The 20,366-nt window shown below is 57.1% G+C and overlaps 9 protein-coding genes across 9 annotated transcripts; 4 read left to right on the top strand and 5 right to left on the bottom strand.

Moving 5' to 3' along the window:
- Positions 1-497: 497 nt before the first annotated feature.
- On the top strand, positions 498-1,869 carry L226DRAFT_518099 (uncharacterized protein; the record flags this gene model as incomplete). Its single annotated transcript, XM_067678538.1, has 2 exons — positions 498-722; positions 781-1,869. 2 exons carry the CDS (start codon positions 498-500, stop codon positions 1,867-1,869), a joined length of 1,314 nt encoding a protein of 437 aa, XP_067542433.1.
- A 1,562-nt stretch (positions 1,870-3,431) lies between these two features.
- Positions 3,432-4,710, bottom strand: L226DRAFT_9512 (uncharacterized protein). Its single transcript, XM_067687368.1, has 5 exons — positions 4,609-4,710; positions 4,480-4,539; positions 4,383-4,412; positions 4,258-4,326; positions 3,432-4,197 (listed from the first exon to the last, which is right to left on the bottom strand). Exons 1-5 carry the CDS (start codon positions 4,667-4,669, stop codon positions 3,518-3,520), a joined length of 900 nt encoding a protein of 299 aa, XP_067542432.1. The 5' UTR covers positions 4,670-4,710; the 3' UTR covers positions 3,432-3,517.
- Positions 4,711-4,802: 92 nt separating this feature from the next.
- L226DRAFT_475274 (DnaJ-domain-containing protein) lies at positions 4,803-5,862 on the bottom strand (the record flags this gene model as incomplete). The annotated part of the gene is made up of 5 exons (XM_067676658.1): positions 4,803-5,037; positions 5,095-5,301; positions 5,356-5,595; positions 5,647-5,713; positions 5,766-5,862. Coding segments are annotated over 5 exons (665 nt in total), but the record flags the coding sequence as incomplete, so codon positions are not given.
- A 159-nt stretch (positions 5,863-6,021) lies between these two features.
- On the bottom strand, positions 6,022-9,678 carry L226DRAFT_497007 (uncharacterized protein). The gene is made up of 5 exons (XM_067677589.1): positions 9,311-9,678; positions 9,163-9,257; positions 8,534-9,105; positions 6,893-8,482; positions 6,022-6,841 (listed from the first exon to the last, which is right to left on the bottom strand). The coding sequence occupies exons 1-5, from the start codon at positions 9,368-9,370 to the stop codon at positions 6,366-6,368; spliced, it is 2,793 nt and encodes a 930-aa protein (XP_067542430.1). The 5' UTR covers positions 9,371-9,678; the 3' UTR covers positions 6,022-6,365.
- Positions 9,237-10,315, top strand: L226DRAFT_528089 (uncharacterized protein). The gene is made up of 4 exons (XM_067679264.1): positions 9,237-9,257; positions 9,311-9,358; positions 9,507-10,178; positions 10,232-10,315. The coding sequence occupies exon 3, from the start codon at positions 9,695-9,697 to the stop codon at positions 9,899-9,901; it is 207 nt and encodes a 68-aa protein (XP_067542429.1). The 5' UTR covers positions 9,237-9,257; positions 9,311-9,358; positions 9,507-9,694; the 3' UTR covers positions 9,902-10,178; positions 10,232-10,315.
- Positions 10,316-10,401: 86 nt separating this feature from the next.
- L226DRAFT_9472 (phosphoribosylglycinamide formyltransferase) lies at positions 10,402-11,403 on the top strand. Its single transcript, XM_067687365.1, has 3 exons — positions 10,402-10,517; positions 10,576-11,201; positions 11,253-11,403. The coding sequence occupies exons 1-3, from the start codon at positions 10,454-10,456 to the stop codon at positions 11,262-11,264; spliced, it is 702 nt and encodes a 233-aa protein (XP_067542428.1). The 5' UTR covers positions 10,402-10,453; the 3' UTR covers positions 11,265-11,403.
- Positions 11,255-14,186, bottom strand: L226DRAFT_528087 (uncharacterized protein). The gene is made up of 13 exons (XM_067679263.1): positions 13,997-14,186; positions 13,653-13,929; positions 13,549-13,603; positions 13,231-13,491; positions 13,104-13,173; positions 12,886-13,047; positions 12,319-12,821; positions 12,193-12,266; positions 12,069-12,139; positions 11,979-12,011; positions 11,854-11,924; positions 11,687-11,797; positions 11,255-11,626 (listed from the first exon to the last, which is right to left on the bottom strand). The coding sequence occupies exons 2-13, from the start codon at positions 13,700-13,702 to the stop codon at positions 11,585-11,587; spliced, it is 1,503 nt and encodes a 500-aa protein (XP_067542427.1). The 5' UTR covers positions 13,703-13,929; positions 13,997-14,186; the 3' UTR covers positions 11,255-11,584.
- Positions 14,187-14,352: 166 nt separating this feature from the next.
- Positions 14,353-17,052, top strand: L226DRAFT_9356 (uncharacterized protein). Its single transcript, XM_067687352.1, has 6 exons — positions 14,353-14,519; positions 14,574-15,030; positions 15,095-15,118; positions 15,168-15,352; positions 15,409-15,671; positions 15,723-17,052. Exons 1-6 carry the CDS (start codon positions 14,451-14,453, stop codon positions 16,888-16,890), a joined length of 2,166 nt encoding a protein of 721 aa, XP_067542426.1. The 5' UTR covers positions 14,353-14,450; the 3' UTR covers positions 16,891-17,052.
- Positions 17,053-17,349: 297 nt separating this feature from the next.
- On the bottom strand, positions 17,350-20,170 carry L226DRAFT_528086 (mitogen activated protein kinase). Its single transcript, XM_067679262.1, has 9 exons — positions 19,796-20,170; positions 19,524-19,717; positions 19,278-19,338; positions 19,141-19,214; positions 18,705-18,953; positions 18,363-18,623; positions 17,968-18,033; positions 17,737-17,797; positions 17,350-17,640 (listed from the first exon to the last, which is right to left on the bottom strand). Exons 1-9 carry the CDS (start codon positions 19,836-19,838, stop codon positions 17,567-17,569), a joined length of 1,083 nt encoding a protein of 360 aa, XP_067542425.1. The 5' UTR covers positions 19,839-20,170; the 3' UTR covers positions 17,350-17,566.
- Between the last annotated feature and the right edge of the window lie 196 nt (positions 20,171-20,366).

Raw genomic sequence — 20,366 nt, 5'->3', positions numbered from 1 at the left:
GCGGCCCCGAGTCTGGCGGTGAGGCCGGGAATACACCCTGGGGTACGCAGCATATGCTACGGTGTTGCAATCAGGACGAGCGGGGACATAGCATGCGAAGATAGGAAGGACTTGATGGATGGGGGATCAAAGCAAAGGCTGGTCTCCGCGCGTGGTGAGGTCTGACATAGCAAACGGGGGTCTCTGAGCGATGCTAGGCCCAAACGGCGCGCGGTCGTTGGCCGCAGCTGCAGACGTGCGCGCAGATAGAGAGAGAGCCTGACCCTCCCGATTAGGAAGGGGCGGTCATCGACTCCCGGGCGTTGCCGAGCAGAACTGTATGTATAGCCGGAGCAGTGGAACGCCTCAGACTCCACTCCAGGTGAGCCTGCAGCCTCTCGCTCCCGCTGCACGCCTGGTTCTCTCTCTACCCCCATCTGTCCCCCATCTGCTCCACGCCCGCTCCCATCTGCTCGCCGTCCCGCGCATTCTCCATCCACAATCCGCCTCGCTCGTCGATGTCGTCGCCTGCACGTCTCTCCCATCGCCGCCGGTCTCATTCCGCTTCATCTCCCCTTCCCCGCCGCAAGCCAGACGACGCGAAATGGCGTCTATCCCTCAAACGCTCACGCCCAAGCTCTATCCGGAGCCCGTCCTACAAGGACCTTGTTCACAACCAGCCCGCGGAGAAGTGGGACGTTGACCAGTGGCGAAGAGGAAAGCGCGCCCGCAGAGATCCTGATGTGAGTCCCCGCATTGCGCGTCATCGCCCTCCCTGCATGCTCATCGAGTGCCCACCAGACTGAGGAGTCCTCAGACGAGGCTCCTAGCCTCGGCTTTAGCATACCCTCATCCGATCCCATCTTCCCTGCCGAATCATCTGAGACGCCCGCCCCCAGGCTCCCATCGACGTCCCATCTCCCATCCTCTTCAGCCGCCTTCCAGTTCTTCTCCCAGAAGCCCGAAAAGAAGCACAGGCGCCACCCCCATTCTGGCGTCAGCTCCGCGCGCGCACGTTGGTCTAGGGAGGCGTCACGAGAACGCGAGCGCATCTCGTCGGACGAGGCGCGCCGCCTCCGGGCTAACGCCCTTGGAGAGTTGCACCGCAGTGTGGCGGATAGCAATGAAGGCCTCCTACGCCGCATGCAGGATTGGGAAAGCTCCCGTCTCCGCTCTCTGCGCTCCGAAAGGCAGGCCCCAGGATCTCCATCCACGCTCGGCGCGCAGGCTAGTCAGGCACCGCACCTTAGTCGGCGCGTTACGTCGTTTTACGGCACCCCGCAGGTCACTGAGGCGGTCGCAGAACAATCCGAAGACGAGGACGATCTATTCATTGTCGGCGAGGCCTCGTCGCTCCCCGTGGCACGCAGCCCGGCGCACAAGAAGAGGGCGTTGTCCATGAGCATGATGGACGTCGACATTCCTCAGATTCAGACGCTCTCGTCTCCGTTCGCAGCCTTTGACGGAAGCGAGCGCAGTTCGTCGCCAGTGGACCGCTCTTTGAATCCGTCGGCGTACTCGTCCGAAGATGAGGGCCATGTGGATATGGACACCGACCTTTCCTCGTCCGGTATCTTCTCTACCCCGGCTTTGTCTCACACATACTCTGTGTCGACAAACTCATCGCTCGTGTCGCTTCCACTCTCTCACCAAGCGGGTGAGAGTTTGGCCACCCCCTCGAACTCTTCCAACACGGGTGTGCCTGGCTTCACGGCGCCACTGTCGTCCCCCCATCTCCCGTCCACTGCCTCCCGCTCCGAAAAGGCGATCGCAGCGCTGACTCTCGCCATGGCCAACGGCGCCGCAGGAATCAATGATTACGAAGCCCTGCGCATGACTGAAGACCTCACGACACTGGACGACTCCCATGCGGGAGAGCTCTGGAGCTAAACGCCGCGCGTCGCCACCAATCGACCATATCTTTTGGTACAAGTTTTATTCTCATGGTCTCCATATGCATACCTCCCAAATCGCACTCTGACATCCAAACACAATGGCTATCACGAAACCCCATTGCATATCATCCCCCAGAACTCAAAAGTTGCTATATCCTTTCATGATCACCCGCAGACACTGTATACCTAATCATTCCTGTCTTGTCGTCTCTTGGTAAACCGTTTATCATTGGTATATTCCCTCTTGATCTCCTCCGGACTCGAGTAGTTCATTGAACTCTGTTTCCCGCGAGTGCAGAAGTCAGTTTTGTTCTGTTTCCCTTGCATTGGTCTTCCAGTTCCCACATATGATTAACGTTCCAAACCCATCGCATCTAATCTTCCATCGCTCTGTAATCCTTCCCCATCCATACGTTGAGCCGCACTGTCGTATCCCAATCATCCCAGCCTATGCATGTCATGCCCACGCCGCAAGGCGCGAGCGAACAGTCTAGCAGAAACAACGCACTAGCACACGTACAATGTACTATAACTAGAACGCCCGTCTTGTTCGAGTAGAAGCAATCACACGTTCGTGGTCCCACGAAGAGTACGCACATTTGAGCCCTGTGCGCCCTGCTGTGACCTGCGAAGCAGCGAAAGGGCATCTGGCCCCTGCGTGTGTAGTGCGTAGCGTTTATGTCAATTCATTTGCGTCCGACTACCAGATTCCCGGTGATCTTCTCATTCATTCCAGTCCGAGTCTATCCTCTTCCCATGTTCGAGTCGTAGCGGCCAGAAGATTGCGCACGGCGCATCCTGGGGCCTAAGGCCCAAGGAGCGAGGGTGGCGTTGTCGTCACTCCAAGGAACCAGCTGCAAGGTTTGGCAGGTTGACGTACGGTTTCATATGCCGAACGCAAACCTAGAAGCTGATGAAGATCAGCATGGCAGTCATCCAGCTCACGAGGCTTGCGCTTCCCAGGCGCAGACAGATGGGAAGCCCGAGCCCTTGGGGCAGCCCGGCCTGGGTCACGGAATGGATTTCACACTCACCCGCGGCGCGCGACCTCGAGTCGCACCATGACATAATGAGCCGCGCATGATAGGATGGTATGGGTGTGTCATGTTTTGCTGGGTATCGTGCCATTATTGTCGTGGGGTGAGTTGCGCACTTGGAGCTGTCGCGGACCTGACGGGCCTCCGTTCCGAGCGTACAGTTCGCGTTCTTCTCCCGCGCTAGGGCGGGGGCGCTGAGTATATGCGTCCGACATCTCGACGTCCACGCCTGTGCTGTCCGCCATCATGACCACTGGAGGATAGGCCAAGCGAGCACCCGGACCTGGCTCGAGCCGCGACTGAGATGGAGGAAAGGGTTCGGAATCGGGGCGCTGGTGGCTCGGGAACACCTCTTCCGTGAGCTTGCGCGTAATGTCCGACACAAGCGCATCCTCCAGCGAGGCTGCTAACGACTCTGCTGCTGCGGTCGTCCATGCAGATCGCTCGGCCTCGAGTGCGCGGTTTGCGGCCGCAAGACGGGCGGCTTCTTGCTCCAACTCGCGCCGCTTCTGTGCTTCCTCGGCGTACCTGCTTTCAGCCCGCTCTCGTTCGGACCTGTGCACCACTAGGGCGCGTTTCATGTCTGAAGAGGTGAGATGTCAGCGGTCATTCGTTGGACGTGTTCCGGAACGTAAGGATAACGAGCCTACCCTCTATCAGCGCGTTGACACCAGGTGGAACGTATTCGGAATCCTTTGAATGCGGGTTGACCGGAATCCAAGGCAGCGTATCCGGACCTTCCAACATGTGGAAGTCCTCCTCTACCGCTGTCTTCTGGCTGTCATATTCATCGTCCCGTTCGGCGCCGTCCAGATTGAGCCTGAGCGACAAGTGCGGCGGAGACATCCTCCGCCGCTTCACGTTCCGTCTCGTCCTGCTGACGGATGAGTCGACGTCCCAGGAGTCGTCAACTGAGGCAGACGTCGACATGTCGGAGTCGGCTGGTCGGGCCCTGGCCTTGCCCTTCTCCGACGTGCGGCCCCTACGTGTCGCCCGCGAAGTTGATGCAGATGCAGCCACGGAGGACCCTCGGGACATCGGTGCGGGCTTCCCGAGTGCTGTCGTAGTACGAGCAGAGGTGCGTCGGGATCGTGTGGCGGAGGACGGTACCAAAGGTGCTTCGCTCATGGCACGCGTCGAGGAGGCTGCTCTGCGTCTTGGCCGAGTTTCCGGTGTATGCGCGGAGCTGGAAGCACGCGCTCCGCTCCGCGAACGCGTCCGGGTCGAAGGCGGCGCATTGTCTCGGGTTTGGGACCGGGTGACGCGTTTGGGAAGCTTCTTGATTTCTACGCGATGCAATTGGATCATTCGCGCATGATAACAAAAGGCCTACATTCAGAACTCACCGGAACGTGGAGGTTCTGCGGTGTGCATTTCTCCATTTGGTGGGGGCTCTTCATGCGTATTTGTCCGCTCTGCAGAAATGAATTGAGATACAGTACGATATGAAGAAGACGTCGATGATCATTACTTCGTTTCCGCGGAGACAACAACACACAATCTGGACGTGCATGTCCGGTGAGTGCTGACTACAACCGTGGACAAGCATGGCCGTGATAAGTGCTCACCTAGTATCCATTCCGGTTTAGAACTTCCACCCGCAGGAACACTACTCGCTCTCCGGGAACCTATAACATGCCATGGCCTTGGCGTCAGATATCGCGCGACTTAAAGCGACTTCGAAGTTCTCCTGATACCTTGTGCAGAGGTGTTACGCGCCCGGGGCGTACGCGGACGAGAACGACGCGTGTCGACCATTCTGTATGTCAAACGTTCGGGTTCAATGTACACAGCGAATTATCCCAGGTGTAAGTTGGCAAAGCAAGCAGCATCGATGAACAGGAGAAAAACCGTTGAGGCACGCTTGCGTCCCTGGCGTGCCTCAAAATGCATTTCGATCGTCCAGATCCCAGCGCCAAAGATCTGATCCGGTGCAATTGTCTCCCCCGCATACGACACTGTCCAATGGCATGAAGAGGCTCAATCACACTATAGGGGAATACAAGGGGCCCGTACACTACAGAGACAAGGTATCCAATGGTCCCACACGCTCATAGAAACCGTCTATGATATCAGAAGCTACCTGATGCCACACCAAACACTTTCGCTGCGAGTGCTCGGAGAATCTGTTGAGGAGGCCTCAGTACCGACACCGGACCGAAACAAGCAGCTGAAAACGCTACCTGTGCCTTCTGGTCGCCTCCAAGCTGAGTGAACACCGCGGCCACGCTCTTGCCCTTGGCGTCACGAATTGCACCAAGGCGATTACCAGCATACATTCCAAACATGAGTCCAGGGATGTTGGCTATGATGAAGCCGATGCCTGCACCGCATATGGCACCAAGCCATGCCCACCAGGGAGCGTGTCGCTCAACCTCTGGACGCAGCAACTGGACCAAAAATGAGCCAGATGATTATGGGAATAGTAGCCTGGTCGAACGCACCTCTTCAAAGACGTCGGCGAAAACATGGTCTGCGTCCGGTCGGTCTGCAGCAGTGGCACCTGTTGCAGACTCGGCACCAGAACCGCCCTGGTTTCCGAACATGTTCGTGAACGTCGAGAAGAAGTTGTATGATGCATCGGGATCTGTGGTTCTTTCTTGGGGGCGCCGAGTCGAGTATAGGATGTCATACTCCTTCCTACGCGTACTGTCTGAGAGAACGTAGTATGCATCTGCAACTGCCTGTTGCACGAATCAGAACCTGTCCTGTGCCATATTCGCTACAGAGCACACCTGGAAACGTTCTGTTGCAGCCTTCTTCTCCTCAGGCGTCGCATTCACGAGTCTATCAGGATGTGTCCTGTGGGGCCATCAGTATGAGTATCGATGCTGCAACATCAGAAGCTCTTCACTTCAGAGACTCCTTCTTGTATGCAGTCCTAATTTCCTCTATGGTTGCATTCTGCTGTACGCTGAGCAGCTTGTAATAGTCGGGGAACGAGGCCATGGTGCGCTTCTTCGCCGTCGCAGCACCTCAAGGCTCCTTAAGTAGCTCCGCCGCAAGGCACTGACGTCACCGACGCGCGTCACGTGATCGCGTACTGCGCGACGTCAACGTGGCTCATTGGACGCGTCAAGCCTAGAGGGGACAGACCTGCTGCAGCTCTTAGGCTCTAGAAGGATGTCGTCATAACACAGGATCCAGAAAGTGTGTCCTAGTATACATAGCAATGCAAGGCAATAAGGATAATGTCCAATATCTTATACACGAGACGAGCACTGTCAGCATCACATCATAGGTGCTACATTACAGAGCGCGCGAGTCCGAGAGATGTGCGTGAAAGCGAAGTCAATGTGTGCCTGAGGTGTGTACGTAGATACTGGGGAACAGACGGTGGGGTGCGCGAGGTTGTGCAGGGTCGCGCAAAGAGAAAGGAAGGAGGGGGGTAAAGAACTTACCAAGGACGATCTCTACAGTCGTCTAACCTTTTGGGACAGCGAGTGACCACGCTCTACCACGCTTTCCCCGTCATAGGGGTACCGGACCCACTCTGCGGGGAGGTTACAAGCGTGGCGGTGTCACTCGGCGATGCCACCTTCTCGCTAACCGGCGTCAGGTTCACGACGGACAAGCGGGGGCGTGCGGGAAGACCGACGGCACGTCGGAAGCGAGGGGCGGCAGGTTGTTCAGCCACTACAGGCGGGGTCTGAGTCTGAGTCTGAGTCTGAGAGACGGGCTTCGGGATCTGCGGAAGAGCGCGGGAGGCAGCAGAGCGGATGGGCGACGTCGAAGGGGCAGGTTGTGCAGGGAGTCCCACGGGTGCGAGAGGGCCCTCCATGCGCATCGTCTGCGTGATGAAGGTAGGACGAGCAAGCTGCAGGATGCCAGGACGCGCCACGGTGGCGACAGCGACGGAACCATCGTCGGACAGCACGGCGGAAGATGCCGACATGATGCTATCCTTGGGGTTGACAGGCACGGTCAGGTCTGTGGGCGTGTTAGCGCAGGACGCCAGCGGAATTTGCAGGTCGAACTTACTGCCCACAAACGACGTGATGTCGTACTGAGTACCCATCGAGTCTACTCCCTTACGCTGGCTTCGCTGCCCGATGCTTGAAGCGTCGGAGAAGCGCGAAACAGGCATAGGTGGTGGTACCAGCGCTCCTGCGGGCGAAGCAGGACGGCTCTCTTCCCACTTCCCGGCGGAAGGCAAGGACGCAGGAATGACGCCAGAGTCCATGCTCGAGCGGTTCAGTGGCGGCTGGCCATCAAAGTGAAACTCGCTCTGCCCCGACGATTGAGGAATGCGGTCCGGGCCTGGTGTCGCAAGCGTCAAATCTGGGCTGGGAGGTGTGAACTCTTGGGTGCCAACGCTCGGGATAGGGGAAAGACCGCCGGGCTGCTGCGGGTACTCCAGCGCATACTGGGTATAGTACGTTGATGGTTCAACAGGAGGCTGGGATACCTCCATACCGAACGCTTGCTTCGTGGGCGAGAAAAGCCGGAGCGCGGCAATGGACTCATCGAGCTCGTTCTGCTGGCGAAGCAGGATGGACATGTTGGATGAGCGTGCGGAGTCGGGCGGTATCGGCGACTTGGGCGAGGCAAGCATGGAGGTGCGGTTCGGGATGGGCATCGGCGGCAGAGGACGGCTACGTGGGAGCGGAGTGACGACAGCGGACGCGAGAGGGGACATCGGATAGGGCGAAGGTGCATACTGACTAGCTGCAAGGCTGTTGGGACGCGAGACCTCGTCGTCACTCGGAGGCGAGATGACCTGAATATTGGATGCGATGGAAGAAGCCGAGTCGCCCTGCTGCTGATAGTAATTCTGCTTGAGAGCATCGGCGAGCATGTCCTCGTTGGCGCCCGAGTACCTCACTGCATTCGAATACTCGATGTCTTGCCAGTCTCTGTTGGGAATAGGCGTCTTGGCCGAGTCGAGCTCAGCGTCTTCGACAGCCATGGTAGAAGAGTTCGGCTTCAAGCTCACCACCGGGGAGGGTGGGGCAGGTTCGACCACTCGAGGAGGACGGCCCGTAGGAAAGTTGGGCAGGGGGGACACGCCACGCTGCTCGTCTTCATCCAACTCGACCTGAGAAGGGATGACGAGTGCATCGAGACGGGGCTTCTCCTCAGGGTACCACTGCCGAGGAACGTTTGGTGCAACAGGGGAAGGACCACGCTCCGTATCAATGTCCCAAGGCTGGACCTGAACTTCTTGTGGCGGCCGAGGGAGAGGACGCGCACCACCCAGCCAAGTTGAAAGGCGAGCCGCCATAGATTGACGTGTGTTAGCACTCTCTACCTTTGCTGATTTGGCACTGTTTCTCTCCACAGTCGGCGGGACGGCTTGTGCAACGCGGTACTGCTCCTCGAGCGCCTCCATCAAGTTGTCGACCTTGACAGGCTCCGGCGCAACTTTAACGTCCGTGAAGTTGTCAACCTTCTCGATCGAGCTGCGGTTGAACGTGTTTGAGCGGGAGGGGCCCTTCGTGGCGGGACGGTAGATCGGGAAGAACGAGAGGTGGCGCAAGTGATGGAAGGAGATGGTGAGCATGTAGACGAGCACGACATACAGCTCCACTGCGCGCATGAACCGCCCGAGAGCAGTCTCGGTAAACTCAACTTCATGCAAGTTCAGAATGCGTTTCAACTATCAAAGACAAATCCACTCACACAAAATCACATTCCCAACCGCGATCCACAGGCTGAACAGGAGCGCCACGATGATCGGTGCATACTGCACAAGCATCTTGCCTTTGCTCTGGGTTGTGGAACCGACAGGATACCGTGCCCAGGTGTTGAGCAAGAGCTTGAGGATGAACACAGCAGACAGGATGATCTCCAATGCAGCCTCAGCCTCATATACTGGGCCGATCTTCTTGAACTCCGCGACCACACGATAGACGATCTGGAGAATGGCCATAACGAACAGGATTACGAGTGTTGACCACTTCAACGATAGTCCAACCAAACCCCAACGTCTCCAGCTGCCGCTGTGCATATGGTTTCCCTCGGGGATCGTCTCGCCCAGGGGAATCATGGCGACGAAGCCCCAGTAGAACAGGAAACGAAGAGTGTTGGCAAACGCGTAGAAGACCTCGCGCGCAGAGATGAGCGAGTTAACGCCCGCCGCCGCGTCGTCTGTGTCCGACTGTCGATCGCGGCCTCGGGAGAGGAGTTGCGTCAAGTCAAGGATTGCTGCGAGGAACGCGAGCAAGACAGACATGTGCAGGCAGAAAACCCATCTGACCAGTAGAAGGGAGCATGAAGACCTGTACTGAGGATGAGTATTGAGCACGCACCTGTCCACACGCTTCATGAGGAAGAAGAACGTGAGCGTCCCAAAAGCCAATATCCCCACAGTGAAGATGGGGATGTCGGCCAGGAGGAATTGAATCTGCCGCCGGGTATGATGAGAAGGCTCCCGGAACAGCGGATCCTACGGCGTACCACATCGTTGGAACTCAGACTTTTGAAAGCAGCCCCGGGTGCAACGGTCTGGGCAACCATGGAGTCACCAGTCAGATAGAGTTGACAGAAACGGTTAGAGAGATGTCCAGGCAAGGAGCGGGAGGGGTGAAGGAATGTGGCGAGAAACCAGAAAATAAAGGAATAAGTTAGAAAGCCAGCTGGTCAGTATACGCACGTAGCGTCAGTCCGGCTGAGAAGCGCTACAAGAACCAGAGGAGGCTGAGATACAATCCCAGAAGAAAGGCGACCCGGTCCTGTGTGGAGAGCACCAACAGGAGGACTTGACGCTGCACGGCGGTCAAGAGGGGGATAGGAACCTCGAGGAACGGGTTAAAGAGGTCGGGCGCATCTGACGCCGCGTCTATGAACTCGGGTGTTCCGGCGTGGTTCGCCCTTAGCGACGAGCAGATGGGTGGGTTGCCTGGTGTTCCCGTTCCGCATACTGCGCGCCTATCTTCCCCCGGTGATCTGACGCTTTCTCAGTGTCGCCCGCCACATCCGCAGCTCCGCTGTCGCGTGCGCACTCTGCGGACGCTAGTCGCCACAGGGCAGGCTGGCATGGCTACGTAGAACGATCAGTCTGTAGCTCAGAATGCGAACGCCTTCCAAGCTGGAAAACAAGGAACAGCCGACCGTGGCGCCTCAGACGAACATCTTGGCACTCCCGCACACGCCAGGATCAGCGTGGCCGTGTTGCAGGTGGCATCGTCGGTAAGGCGTTGTTTCCAGCCCCGCCTCGCAGAGATTGACCAATCGCGACCTCCATCCCATTTCCTATACAAGATCGTTCCGAGGGCGCAGTGGTCGGTTGACACTCCTCACATCGCTCCTGTGTGCCAGCGCGCCACTACAACAGATATCAGCGTTGCTCACGAGTGATGCGTTCTCACAATTGCCTACCATATTCCTCAGCCCTCTTCCCCCATATGAGCTGGATCTGACCATCGCGGAAATGAAGCAGTTACATGTCTGACTTATCGTGATGGCCTGAGGCCTGAAGAAATGGTGTATGTTTGAACCCTAACCTAGATCGAGCCCCTGGTGTTACGGATCAGGCAAGTTGATCGGACCTGCGTCAACTTTGCAAGTTCCTGTTAACAGCCACCTCCCGGACCAACAACCATGTCCGACGCCGCTGCACAAGGGTCTCGCGAACGACACATAGTTGTGCTAATCTCGGGCTCAGGTGAAAATGAACACAGCTGTTCGAGAAATCGTATCTTACAGCTGACTGTTGTACTTAGGGACAAATCTGCAGGCCCTGATCGATGCACAGAATACTCCTGCCCTACCATCCGCACGCATCACACTCGTTCTCTCCAACCGAAAAGCGGCCTATGGCCTCACCCGCGCTGCACAGGCTGTTACGCCTATCCCTACTGCCTACCTCGGCCTGCAACCGTACTTGAAAGCCAACCCCGGCAAAACACGAGACGACTACGACTGCGAAGTCGGGCGGATCGTCGCTCGACAAAAGCCTGACCTTGTTGTGCTTGCAGGATGGATGCACATCATGGGCGACGGATTCTTGGAGATCGTCAGCGGTGACCAACCGTACGACGGCGAGGAGCGTCTTGCTAAACCCATTCCGGTTATCAACCTCCACCCGGCCTTACCTGGCGCATTCGATGGCGCGCACGCAATTGAGAGGGCGTACGAGGCGTTTCAGAAGGGAGAGATCAAGCATTCCGGGGTCATGGTACACCGGGTGGTTAAGGAGGTCGACCGTGGCGAGCCGGTGCTCGTGCGGGAGGTAGAGATCGTACCTGGAGAGCCGATCGAAGCTTTCGAGGAACGTCTACATGCTGTGGAATGGAAGATCATAGTTGAAGCAGCGAGGAAAGTTTTGGATGAAATTGCGCCTGCGACAGTGAGCAACGCTCTTTCTTCCGTGTGCCCGCCAACTAACCCCGGTCCGAAGCCTGTATCATAGTGTTGTAAACTCTTGTCCACTGTTGTATATCAGAGAAGCGCATCGGCATGAGTCAGTCTGTATGCCACTAGTCAAACAGCGTGGTACTAGGTAAGCTACCATCTTCCTTGTTGTAATCAGAATACATTGACTCCGGCTGTTAGGTCTGTACTGACCCGGACGTTTCAGACGTCCTCCTTCCCCAAGAAGGCTTTCGGGTACCCGCCCACGGTCATTGTACACTTGTCATACTGTAACTATGGTAAGAAAAGCAGTTTGCATTGTGGTGGTATCGTGAAATGAGTATAAGTGGCGTTGTAAGAAGGTACCCAATCGACCAATCAAAGTCTAGACAGTATAGGCTGCCAATCGACACGCTCGACCTGCGCAGACCACATGTCAGCAACGTCAATACAACAACGTCCAAACATGTTGCAACTCACCATTTCTGGTACGAGCTGCTTCACATTGCTAACACCCATAAGCCGCATGGCCCTCACGATCTCACGCTCGAGGATGTCTACCGCTTTCACGACACCCTCCTCGCCATAAGCCTGACATTGCATCACAACTTCAGCATATGCACGTGCGACCCACAGGAAGTACTCACGCTCTGGGCGTACAAGAACGGCCGACCCATGCCAACAGCTTTCGCCCCGAGACACAATGCTTTGAGGACATCTGACCACATGACGGTAAGCACGGGGGCGCAGTGCCATCATGAGTATAACCAACCTGTGCCTCTCCGCACGCCTCCGTCGATGTAAACTGGATATGATGTGTGAGCACCGTAGAGATGTAGTCTGTATCAATCATATAACGGACCTTCCAGCTTGTCGAAGACATCTGGTCGTTGCTTCCGAATCCTGTAGAGAACCTCGATGGAGGGGAGCGCGCTGCGGTGCTGTGGTCAGCGCAATTGCATCCTGAACATAGAACCATTGCTCACTATTCCAGTTGTCGTCCACCGTGATTGGAGATCAGGATGCCATCAACACCGGCCTCTGCGGCCAAGACTGCGTCCTGCATGACATCAGGCTTGTCGTCACAAAGTAAGGGAAAAAATCCTGCTGACTTCAACACACTGGACGCCCTTCACAACAATGGGTAGTTTGGTAATCGACCTCAGCCAAGGGATGGTCCTCTCCCAGGTCATATCCAAGTCGTCATTCGCAATCAGTGCACCCGCAGTGCCGAGCAAGTTCACGTTCCCGCTTTCTTCCTTCTCCTGCTTCGCAGGCATGTCCGGAGAGCCTTTCGATTTGTCCGTGCTATCCGCCGCCTTGTCCGCTTCGCGTTCCTGCTCCTCCAGCTCGAAGGGCGCGCGGATATCGCGCTCGCGGTTGCCCGCCACAATGGCGTCGACAGTGAGGAAAATGGCTTTGTACCCCAGAGAGATGATCTCCCGGACTCGTTCCTCAGCGATGCGATCATCCTGGTGCTTGTATAGCTGGAAGAACAACGGCTGCTGGGGGCCCACGCGCGCTTCGGCGATCTGTGCGTACGACAGAGAAGCATTCGACGAAACCATCTGAATAATCCCTGTGCGTCCCGCGCCGCGAGTGATGTTCGCCTCACCTGCGGATGACGTAGTGAGCGTCTGTGGTAATGAGATCACTTCAATTGGACGAGTGGCCCTTACCGAGCGGGTGCCCCAGCCGCGCGAGTGCGGCACCGCTGACGAACACCGGTATCGAAGACTTGAAGCCAAGGATAGTGGTCGACGGGTCGCATTGGGAAACCGGCCGCATGACGCGAGGGTGGAAGAAGAAGCGGGAGAACGCGCGACAGTTCTCTCGGTCGGCTGGTCAGGATCGCTCAGGATCGGGGAGGGGAGGGAAAGACATAAGATGCGCGCACTGGTCTCTTCGTCGGCAGCAGACGCGTAGTACGCGAGGGCCTTGTATGAAAGCACTTTCCGGGCGACGTCCTAGCGGAGTACGATATGGGTTGCCAAGCAGATGGGGCGCATGCGACAGTCACGTACCTCGATGTCCCACAAGCTCAGCATCCTGCTCAACGGGAGCTTGGCTGCATGTGCGGCCGCCACACGCAGCTCGTCCTGCGTCTTGCGCCTGTTCTGGGCGGCCTCCTTGACAGCACTCGCTGCGGCACTGTCGAGCGAGCCAAGATGCTTCTCACGCGGGAGATTCTTGTCTAATGCGTCTGGTGGGTGTATGGGTTCGTATGCAGCGGTGGCGTCCTTGCCCGCATACTTCAGGATGATCTTTGCACCCCCGGGATGGGCCTGGGGATGCAACCCATGAACACGGGCTTGAAGAGTTTGGGTGAGGAGGAAACGTACCGACAGAAACTCCGTAACATCATAGACCTTGTTGCTGATGATGACCCAGCATGAACTACACGAACTTCAGTTTGAATAGATCAACGTCGCGCTGGGATGCGCACCTTGGAGAGTTGTGTTTGGAGACCTCGTCGAGCGAAAACGTCCGGGACATGGTATCAAGGAGGAGACGAGAAGAAGGCGAGCCCTATTCAAGCGTGTCGAACAAGAGATATGGACCAGGAAAGAGTCATATTTATACGAACACAAGCCCTGGGATGCCGCTGGAAGGTGCCTTCACCTTCAGGTGATCTCTGTAGCCGGCGCGCGCCTGCACCCAACGCAGGGCAGCCTGTTCCCACTCGGGCATCCGGGCCGACGGGGGCCATCCAGGTTCCATTTCTCGTTTCGCGGTGCACCGTGAGTCCATTCGCATATACAGTAGAAGCAAGCTGGTCGCGATACTCACAAGACGATGGACGGCGGGAGGATGAGCAATTTAATCTGGATGACCGAGCTTGACATTAATGACCGTTCATTGAACCTACTATGTGCAATCAAAGGACACTCGGTAACTTGCTGCCTTACCTGGGACGATCGGATCGAGCCAGGTTGGGAGGTGGTTGAGCCTCTGTGCGGGGGAAAGAACAAACGTTGTTAGCAGCTACAGCCTACAGGAGCAAGCCCAAGCCCAAGCCCACGAGTATGGAAGGGAGTGAACGAGCAGGGATATGGGCGCTTGGAGTGCCGGCGGGACAAGGGTCATGTGACAGAGGAGTTCGCGTTGTTTGGGCGTTGTTTGGCCGGATCGTTGAACTGGGCCCAAACCACTACCGACGACCGTTACGTCCACCATCCGCTGCCTCTCTCTCCTTCCCGATCTCCTCTCCGCTGCCCGCAAGGGCCTCCGTCTCTCTGCGACTATGCCTCCCCCTCTCGAACGCGAGATGCTCAAGGCCATGAAGCGCGCAGATCTCCAGCGAATATGCAAAGTGCGTCTCAACCACCGTGTACCCAATCCGTCCTTACCTCACCCAAGCGTACAGGACTATGGTATCAAGGCGAACCTGAAGACAGAAGCTTTGATTGAACTACTCGTCGACACCACACAACCTACTCGCCCCACACCACACCACCCTCCTCAGCGTGCACCTTCCACTCGGATCGCCTCACGCACCGTCGCGAATCCGCGTCTGAGAGGATCTTCCACTTCATCAGTCATCATCCACGACACAGACGAAGAAGATAATGTGGTCACGGATGATCAGTTCACCAGCGGTTTGTCCGCACCTCCCTCGGAAGCCTCAATCGTTGCTGTTCCCCCTCCGCGTACCAGACGCGCCAAGGAGACCCAGTATAAGCTGGGGGTAGGGAGACCCACCGCGGCGGGTGGACACGGTGCGCGCGCTGTCACTCGAACCGCCAGTCTGTCGCAGAAAGGGAAGCGGGGCAAAGGGAGTAAGAGCGCAAAGCCCACGGAAGCTGCCATAGCGGAGGAAGAAGGTCCGTTTCTTTTGTTTTCCCACATTCCCTCCCACCTCGGTGGCTCACACCAAATCCCTCCCAGAGCCCGATCCAACGCATACAGACAGTAAGTGTACCTTGGGTTTCAAGTTGGTATCCTACTCACGACTCCCAAGTGCCTGAAGCAGGCCCATCCGGAACAACCCATGAACCTTCCCCCGCTGCACTATCTGCTCTTCATGTGTCACCTCCGCATATCCCAAATCCGATCGAGCATATAGTAGACCCTCTTGACCTGGCCATGCTTCCTGTAAAGCTACCCGATACCTCCGAACAACTGAAAGCATACGTCAATAATCTGGTACGTCCCCGCAGTGTTTCCAAGTCCCTCATCAGCACAATTCACAATCCTCCCAGGTTGCGCCGCTCCAGACCCAGGTTCAGCTCTTGCAGGCCGAACTGCAACAACAATCGAGTCGGGCGGCTGACTTGAGCATGCTAGCCGCACAGGTACGCTCGCTCCAGACGGAAGTGGACTCGCTACGACCTCAAGCTGCGCTGGTACCCCAGCTTCAAGTCGAAGTCAACCAGCTCAAGCAGGTTGTAGCGTTGTTCACACAGGCGTCGACGGGAATGGTGTCTGCTCCCTCACAGAAGAGTCTTGGGAAGGCTCGTGCATCGTACGTAAATGACGGGTTCACACCATGGACATATTCTCATCACGTTCGCAGAGACGAAGGTAGCTCCGGCACGACTGTAGGCGGCATCGAGGCGTCACACATGACTCCCGCGGTACCCCAAGCGGGATTCCCTGGTCTGTCCCAGTCCCTACTCGGCAAGCGCCAACGGGACATGAACGACAGTCTCGTCACCGATGTAGTTGAGGCTGGGCAAGAGGATAACTTTAGCCAGGAGGATCTTGACAGGCGGATCGTCAGACCCACGAAGAAGCGGCCTAAGCTCTCGAGTCAAGACTCAGGGCCGTCGGAACCTTCATCGGGTGAGCCGGTTGGTGAGGCTGCCTCCCATCCGGACAGTGAGGGGGGAGCTGCTCCCCGGCAGACTTTCACCATTTTCCAGGGTCCTGAAGAGCCGCCAGAGTCGTACATTGACCCGCCTCCCCCGACGACGCACTTATCCGACTTGTTCCCCTTTGATCCCGACTCTGGGCAGATCACTCCTCCCAACGGCGGTGGCGCCATTCCTCGACCTCCAGGCGCGGACGAGAATGCACCCAACCAACTGCCGCATAACTTCAACTTCAGTTTCAACACGTCTTTATTCCACCCCGTGACTTCTACGCCGTTCGACATGAATTTCCCGCCCTTCACGTATCCCGAGCCTCCTGCATCTCCGTCTCCTGCGGCCCCTTCCGGAGGCTTCGTTGAGCGTGCTGGAGGGCGCATCGAGCGCAACGACTTGTTCCAGCCGCTTCGACGGCCGTCACAGGCCCCATCGCGGGCGCATACACCCTCACGACCCCAATCCGCAGCAAGCCGACCGGCCAGTCGAGCTGCTGCCGCTGGGTCGTCACAGCTGCAAAGACAAGGTGCTCCTTCTACCATAGGCTCTGCAGCCACGATCAACCCCAGCGCGCTCATGGCGACGTCGGGATTATCTACTGTACCCGAGGCTGCAGAGGAGGGCTCGAGCATCCCAAGCGTGGCGATGGCGAACGGCTCAGGCATCCACGGTCTCCAGAGGCGCACCGTCTCGAGCACGGAGGTCGGCATCCAGCTCGGGATGAGCAGTACCCTGCCACTGCCGCCCGAGACGCCCGGTGGACCTGTGAAGCGTACGATGTATGGCACGGAGCTGGACAGCGACACGCGTTTCGGGGACTTTGGCGTCGAGGGCGTGGCTTCGGGCTTCTGGGCGGGACTTGCGCGGCGGACGTAGCGTGGTGACGGGGACTGCTGTTGGATTTGCGACACCTACCTACATACTGTCTTGTTTCGGCCCTCGCTATGCTGTGGGTACTGCGTAACCTTCCTCTCCTGTCATGTTTTGCGAAACCCCTTTAAATCACCGCCCCGACTCTGTCCCCCCCATCCCCACACCCTCCTCGCTAAGTGTCCCCCCACCAATCCCCGCTGTTGTGCGTAGTGCTTGTCTTGCTGTTCTTGCATTCACGACGGACTCCATGACTTTACGTACCAGTACGAAGCTTTGAATGTGTTTTCTAGTTGCAACATACCATTATTATGTCTTATGCTTTCGCCTCAGCTTAGCAATGCACTCCGCTCGTTCTCCCCCGTTACGTTACATGTCCCTCCTGTCCGCATTGCTGCCAGCTGGGTGTAGGTGAAAAGCAAAAGCGAAGTACCGTCGACCTCACAATGCGAGCAGCAAACCAAAGTGTTTTTACGCATTCCTGATTTATTATTCCCTCCATAAATATGTAACATAGTTTCCAGCGATACAGCAGCACTTAGAGCGCGAACAGCAGAATGAATGGGTGGCAGTGGTGGTATGGTATAAAGGGGTAGCAAATTTGATTGTCAAGGGGTGTGGGCGTGAGTGGATAGATGGGGGTTTGCAATCGCGTTGAAGTCATAAAAGGACTCGCAAGGCCTCAGATTAACGACTGGAACGACATGACCTCGTCGTAGAGCAGCTGCTTGAGCTCGTCCTTGTTGAGTTCTTTGTCTATACGCGGAGAGCGGTCAGCGCGCCGAAGGACGAGGAGATAGACGGCGGTCTGGTGAGTGAGAGATGGGATAGAATGGGAAGATGGACACTCACAATCGAACTCGAAGTACTCCGGGTCCAACGAAGGGACCGCAGGCTCGTCCTCAGGGTCGTGCTATCCACGCCGTCGGGTTCGGGTGTGCCAAGGAGCGAAGCGTAGAGCACGAGGTCGCGCGGGCGTAACGGGCGGCGCCGCGAGGTCGGGGGAACGAAAGAGGGGGAGAGCGAGCGGTATGGTGAGACTCGGTGGTTCGGATAGGAGGGCGAGGCGGAGAGGAGACTTACGTATGCGGAGAGGTATGGGTGGTCGAGCGCTTGGTCGACGGTGAGCCTCTTCTTCGGATCAAACGTCTATGTGAGAGGAGGGATGGTTGCATCAGAGACATGTCCGCAAGGTGCACGCAATTCCGAGCGGGAGAAAGGTCACAGCCGCTTCGCGCTGGTGAATGCCATCAGGCATCATGACGAGTAGGGAGAGGCAGCGCTCTGGGCGACGCACAACGCAAAGTGTCCGGTCCCGGGCATAGCTCGCCATTGAGAGATGCGCGCGAGCTGATAGATGGCAAACGCGAAGCACGCAAGAGCAACGGATGGGCCATGTGCGAGAAGGTCACAGGGTCGGCGCACGAGCCATATTCTGCCGTAAAATACTGAACCGATTGAATGGAGGGGACACTCACCAGCGTCTTCTGCAGGAAGTCGATCGCCTCCGGAGAAGCTTTGGGGAAGAGCGCAGTGAACGGACGACGTTTCCGGATGGGCAGCGCGCGGATGTAGTCGCGCGAACGCCGCGAGGTGATACCGTAGAACTCCTCGAGCGTCGGCGTTCCGATGACGTCCAGGATCAGGTCAAGCTGGTGCCCGTAGTCCCGCCCAGGGAAGAGCGGCCGCCCGTTCAGGAGCTCTGCGAGAATGCAGCCGACTGCCCAGATGTCGATGGCCTGCAAGAGAACATACATGTTAGCGGGAGGAGCAACGTGACGCGCAGACAGACGCGTGTCGAATGGTGGTGGGACGCGTACCTTGGTGTACATCTTGAACGACAGCATGATTTCGGGCGCGCGGTACCACCGCGTCGCGACGTACTCGGTCATGAGGCCCGCCTCCTTGCCACCTGGGTTCGTCGAGCGTGTGCTGCGCGCGAGACCGAAGTCGCAGACCTTGAGGTCGCAGTTTGCGTTCAGGAGGAGGTTGGCGGGCTTCAGGTCGCGGTGCACGATGTCCGCGCTGTGCATCGTCTTGAGCGCGCGGAGCGTTTGGTACACGAAGTACTGCACATGCGCGATCCGGTACCAAACAGGATTGCAGCGTAACGCGGCGCGTTCGGGAGATATGCGACGGAACGCAAACCGCAGAAGATCACAGGTACACAAATGGGCGGCGGGTGCATAGGAAGAGCGAGGGGGAGGATCAGTGAGATGGCGGTGCGATGAGAGACGGAGGGATTAGCAGACGGACCTGACAGTGATCATCTGTCAACTGCTGAGTTCGAATGACGCGGTGCAGGTCGGTTTGCATAAGTTCCTGGATGACTGCATGTTCCCCGCCAAATGAGCACGGTGGGAGGATACGGTATGGGCCGAACAGCGACGCACAGTAGATCTCCTTGAAGTCATCGAGGGATGGCGGCTTGATGATGTCCAGAATGGAGATGATCTGAGGGAAGCATGACACATTACAACCCGAGCTTCGATAGACAAACGACAGTTGGGCATGAATGCCAGACTGCCACTCCGGTCGGCAACGATGATTGCTATCACGTCCGAAGTTGGTAGCCAGATGGCGTGTTGGATGACCAGTGATGGAAGGCTGACGTTCACGACAGACAGATAGTGACTTACGTTCTCGTTGACACAGGAGTCGGAGAAGAACTTCAGCAGCTTGAGCTCACGGAGCGTGCGGAGGCAGAAGAGGGTATGCTCGAAGGGGAGGACCTTCTTGATGGCGACCTCTCTGTTGGTGGGCTTGTGAAGAGCGGCAACGACAGTGCCGTATGCGCCTTCACCGAGACCATGGAGGATCTTGTAATCGTCGCCTGGAAGGATGCAACGGAAGCAATGCCAATCAGGGTTCGAGGCGACAACAGTCAGTCAAGGACAGATGGAAGACATACCGAGGTGGAAGGGAGGGAGGGGCTTCTGGGCCTTGCGAGACATTATGAGAGATGCAAAGGAGTAAGGCTGGAAAGATGCAAGTAGAGTAGAAGATAGAAGGAGGGAATATCAAGAAGCGTATTAAGATGAAGATGAGAGTGAGAAAGTGCGAAAGAGAATAAGGGCGACGAGGGAGCAGCGGGGAGAATAAGTAGGAGAGCTGCGAGCGGGGACTATTTCGATGGTGAACAGTTCTGATGCCAATCAGCATGTGCGACATGATGGATTGTTACCATGCTGTGATAGAGAGCAACGGAGCCGTGAGCCTTGCAGATCCTCTCAGGCTTTGGAGGCCTCGGTCATCGATAGGAAACGATACATGCATTGGGCTCAGCACTTTATACGACGCAGGAGTACAGCACGAATATCGCGTAGCATACACTTGAAGCTTTGAAGGACAGGTGGGATGTGATCAATGCCGAAGCGTAGTGGAGAGCAGAGCCTTGCGCCGGCTGCCGGCAACTGAAACATGGCTCTGCCCTTATGCCCATTTGAGGCACTTGCTTTCTTATTGGTTCCTGTGGGGCGTCT

This window comes from Lentinus tigrinus, assembly GCF_003813185.1.
Source record: "Lentinus tigrinus ALCF2SS1-7 unplaced genomic scaffold L226scaffold_1, whole genome shotgun sequence".
NCBI lineage: Eukaryota > Fungi > Basidiomycota > Agaricomycetes > Polyporales > Polyporaceae > Lentinus > Lentinus tigrinus.
Note: the sequence above shows the minus strand (reverse complement) of the source record. Positions and strands in the feature narration are given on the sequence as shown.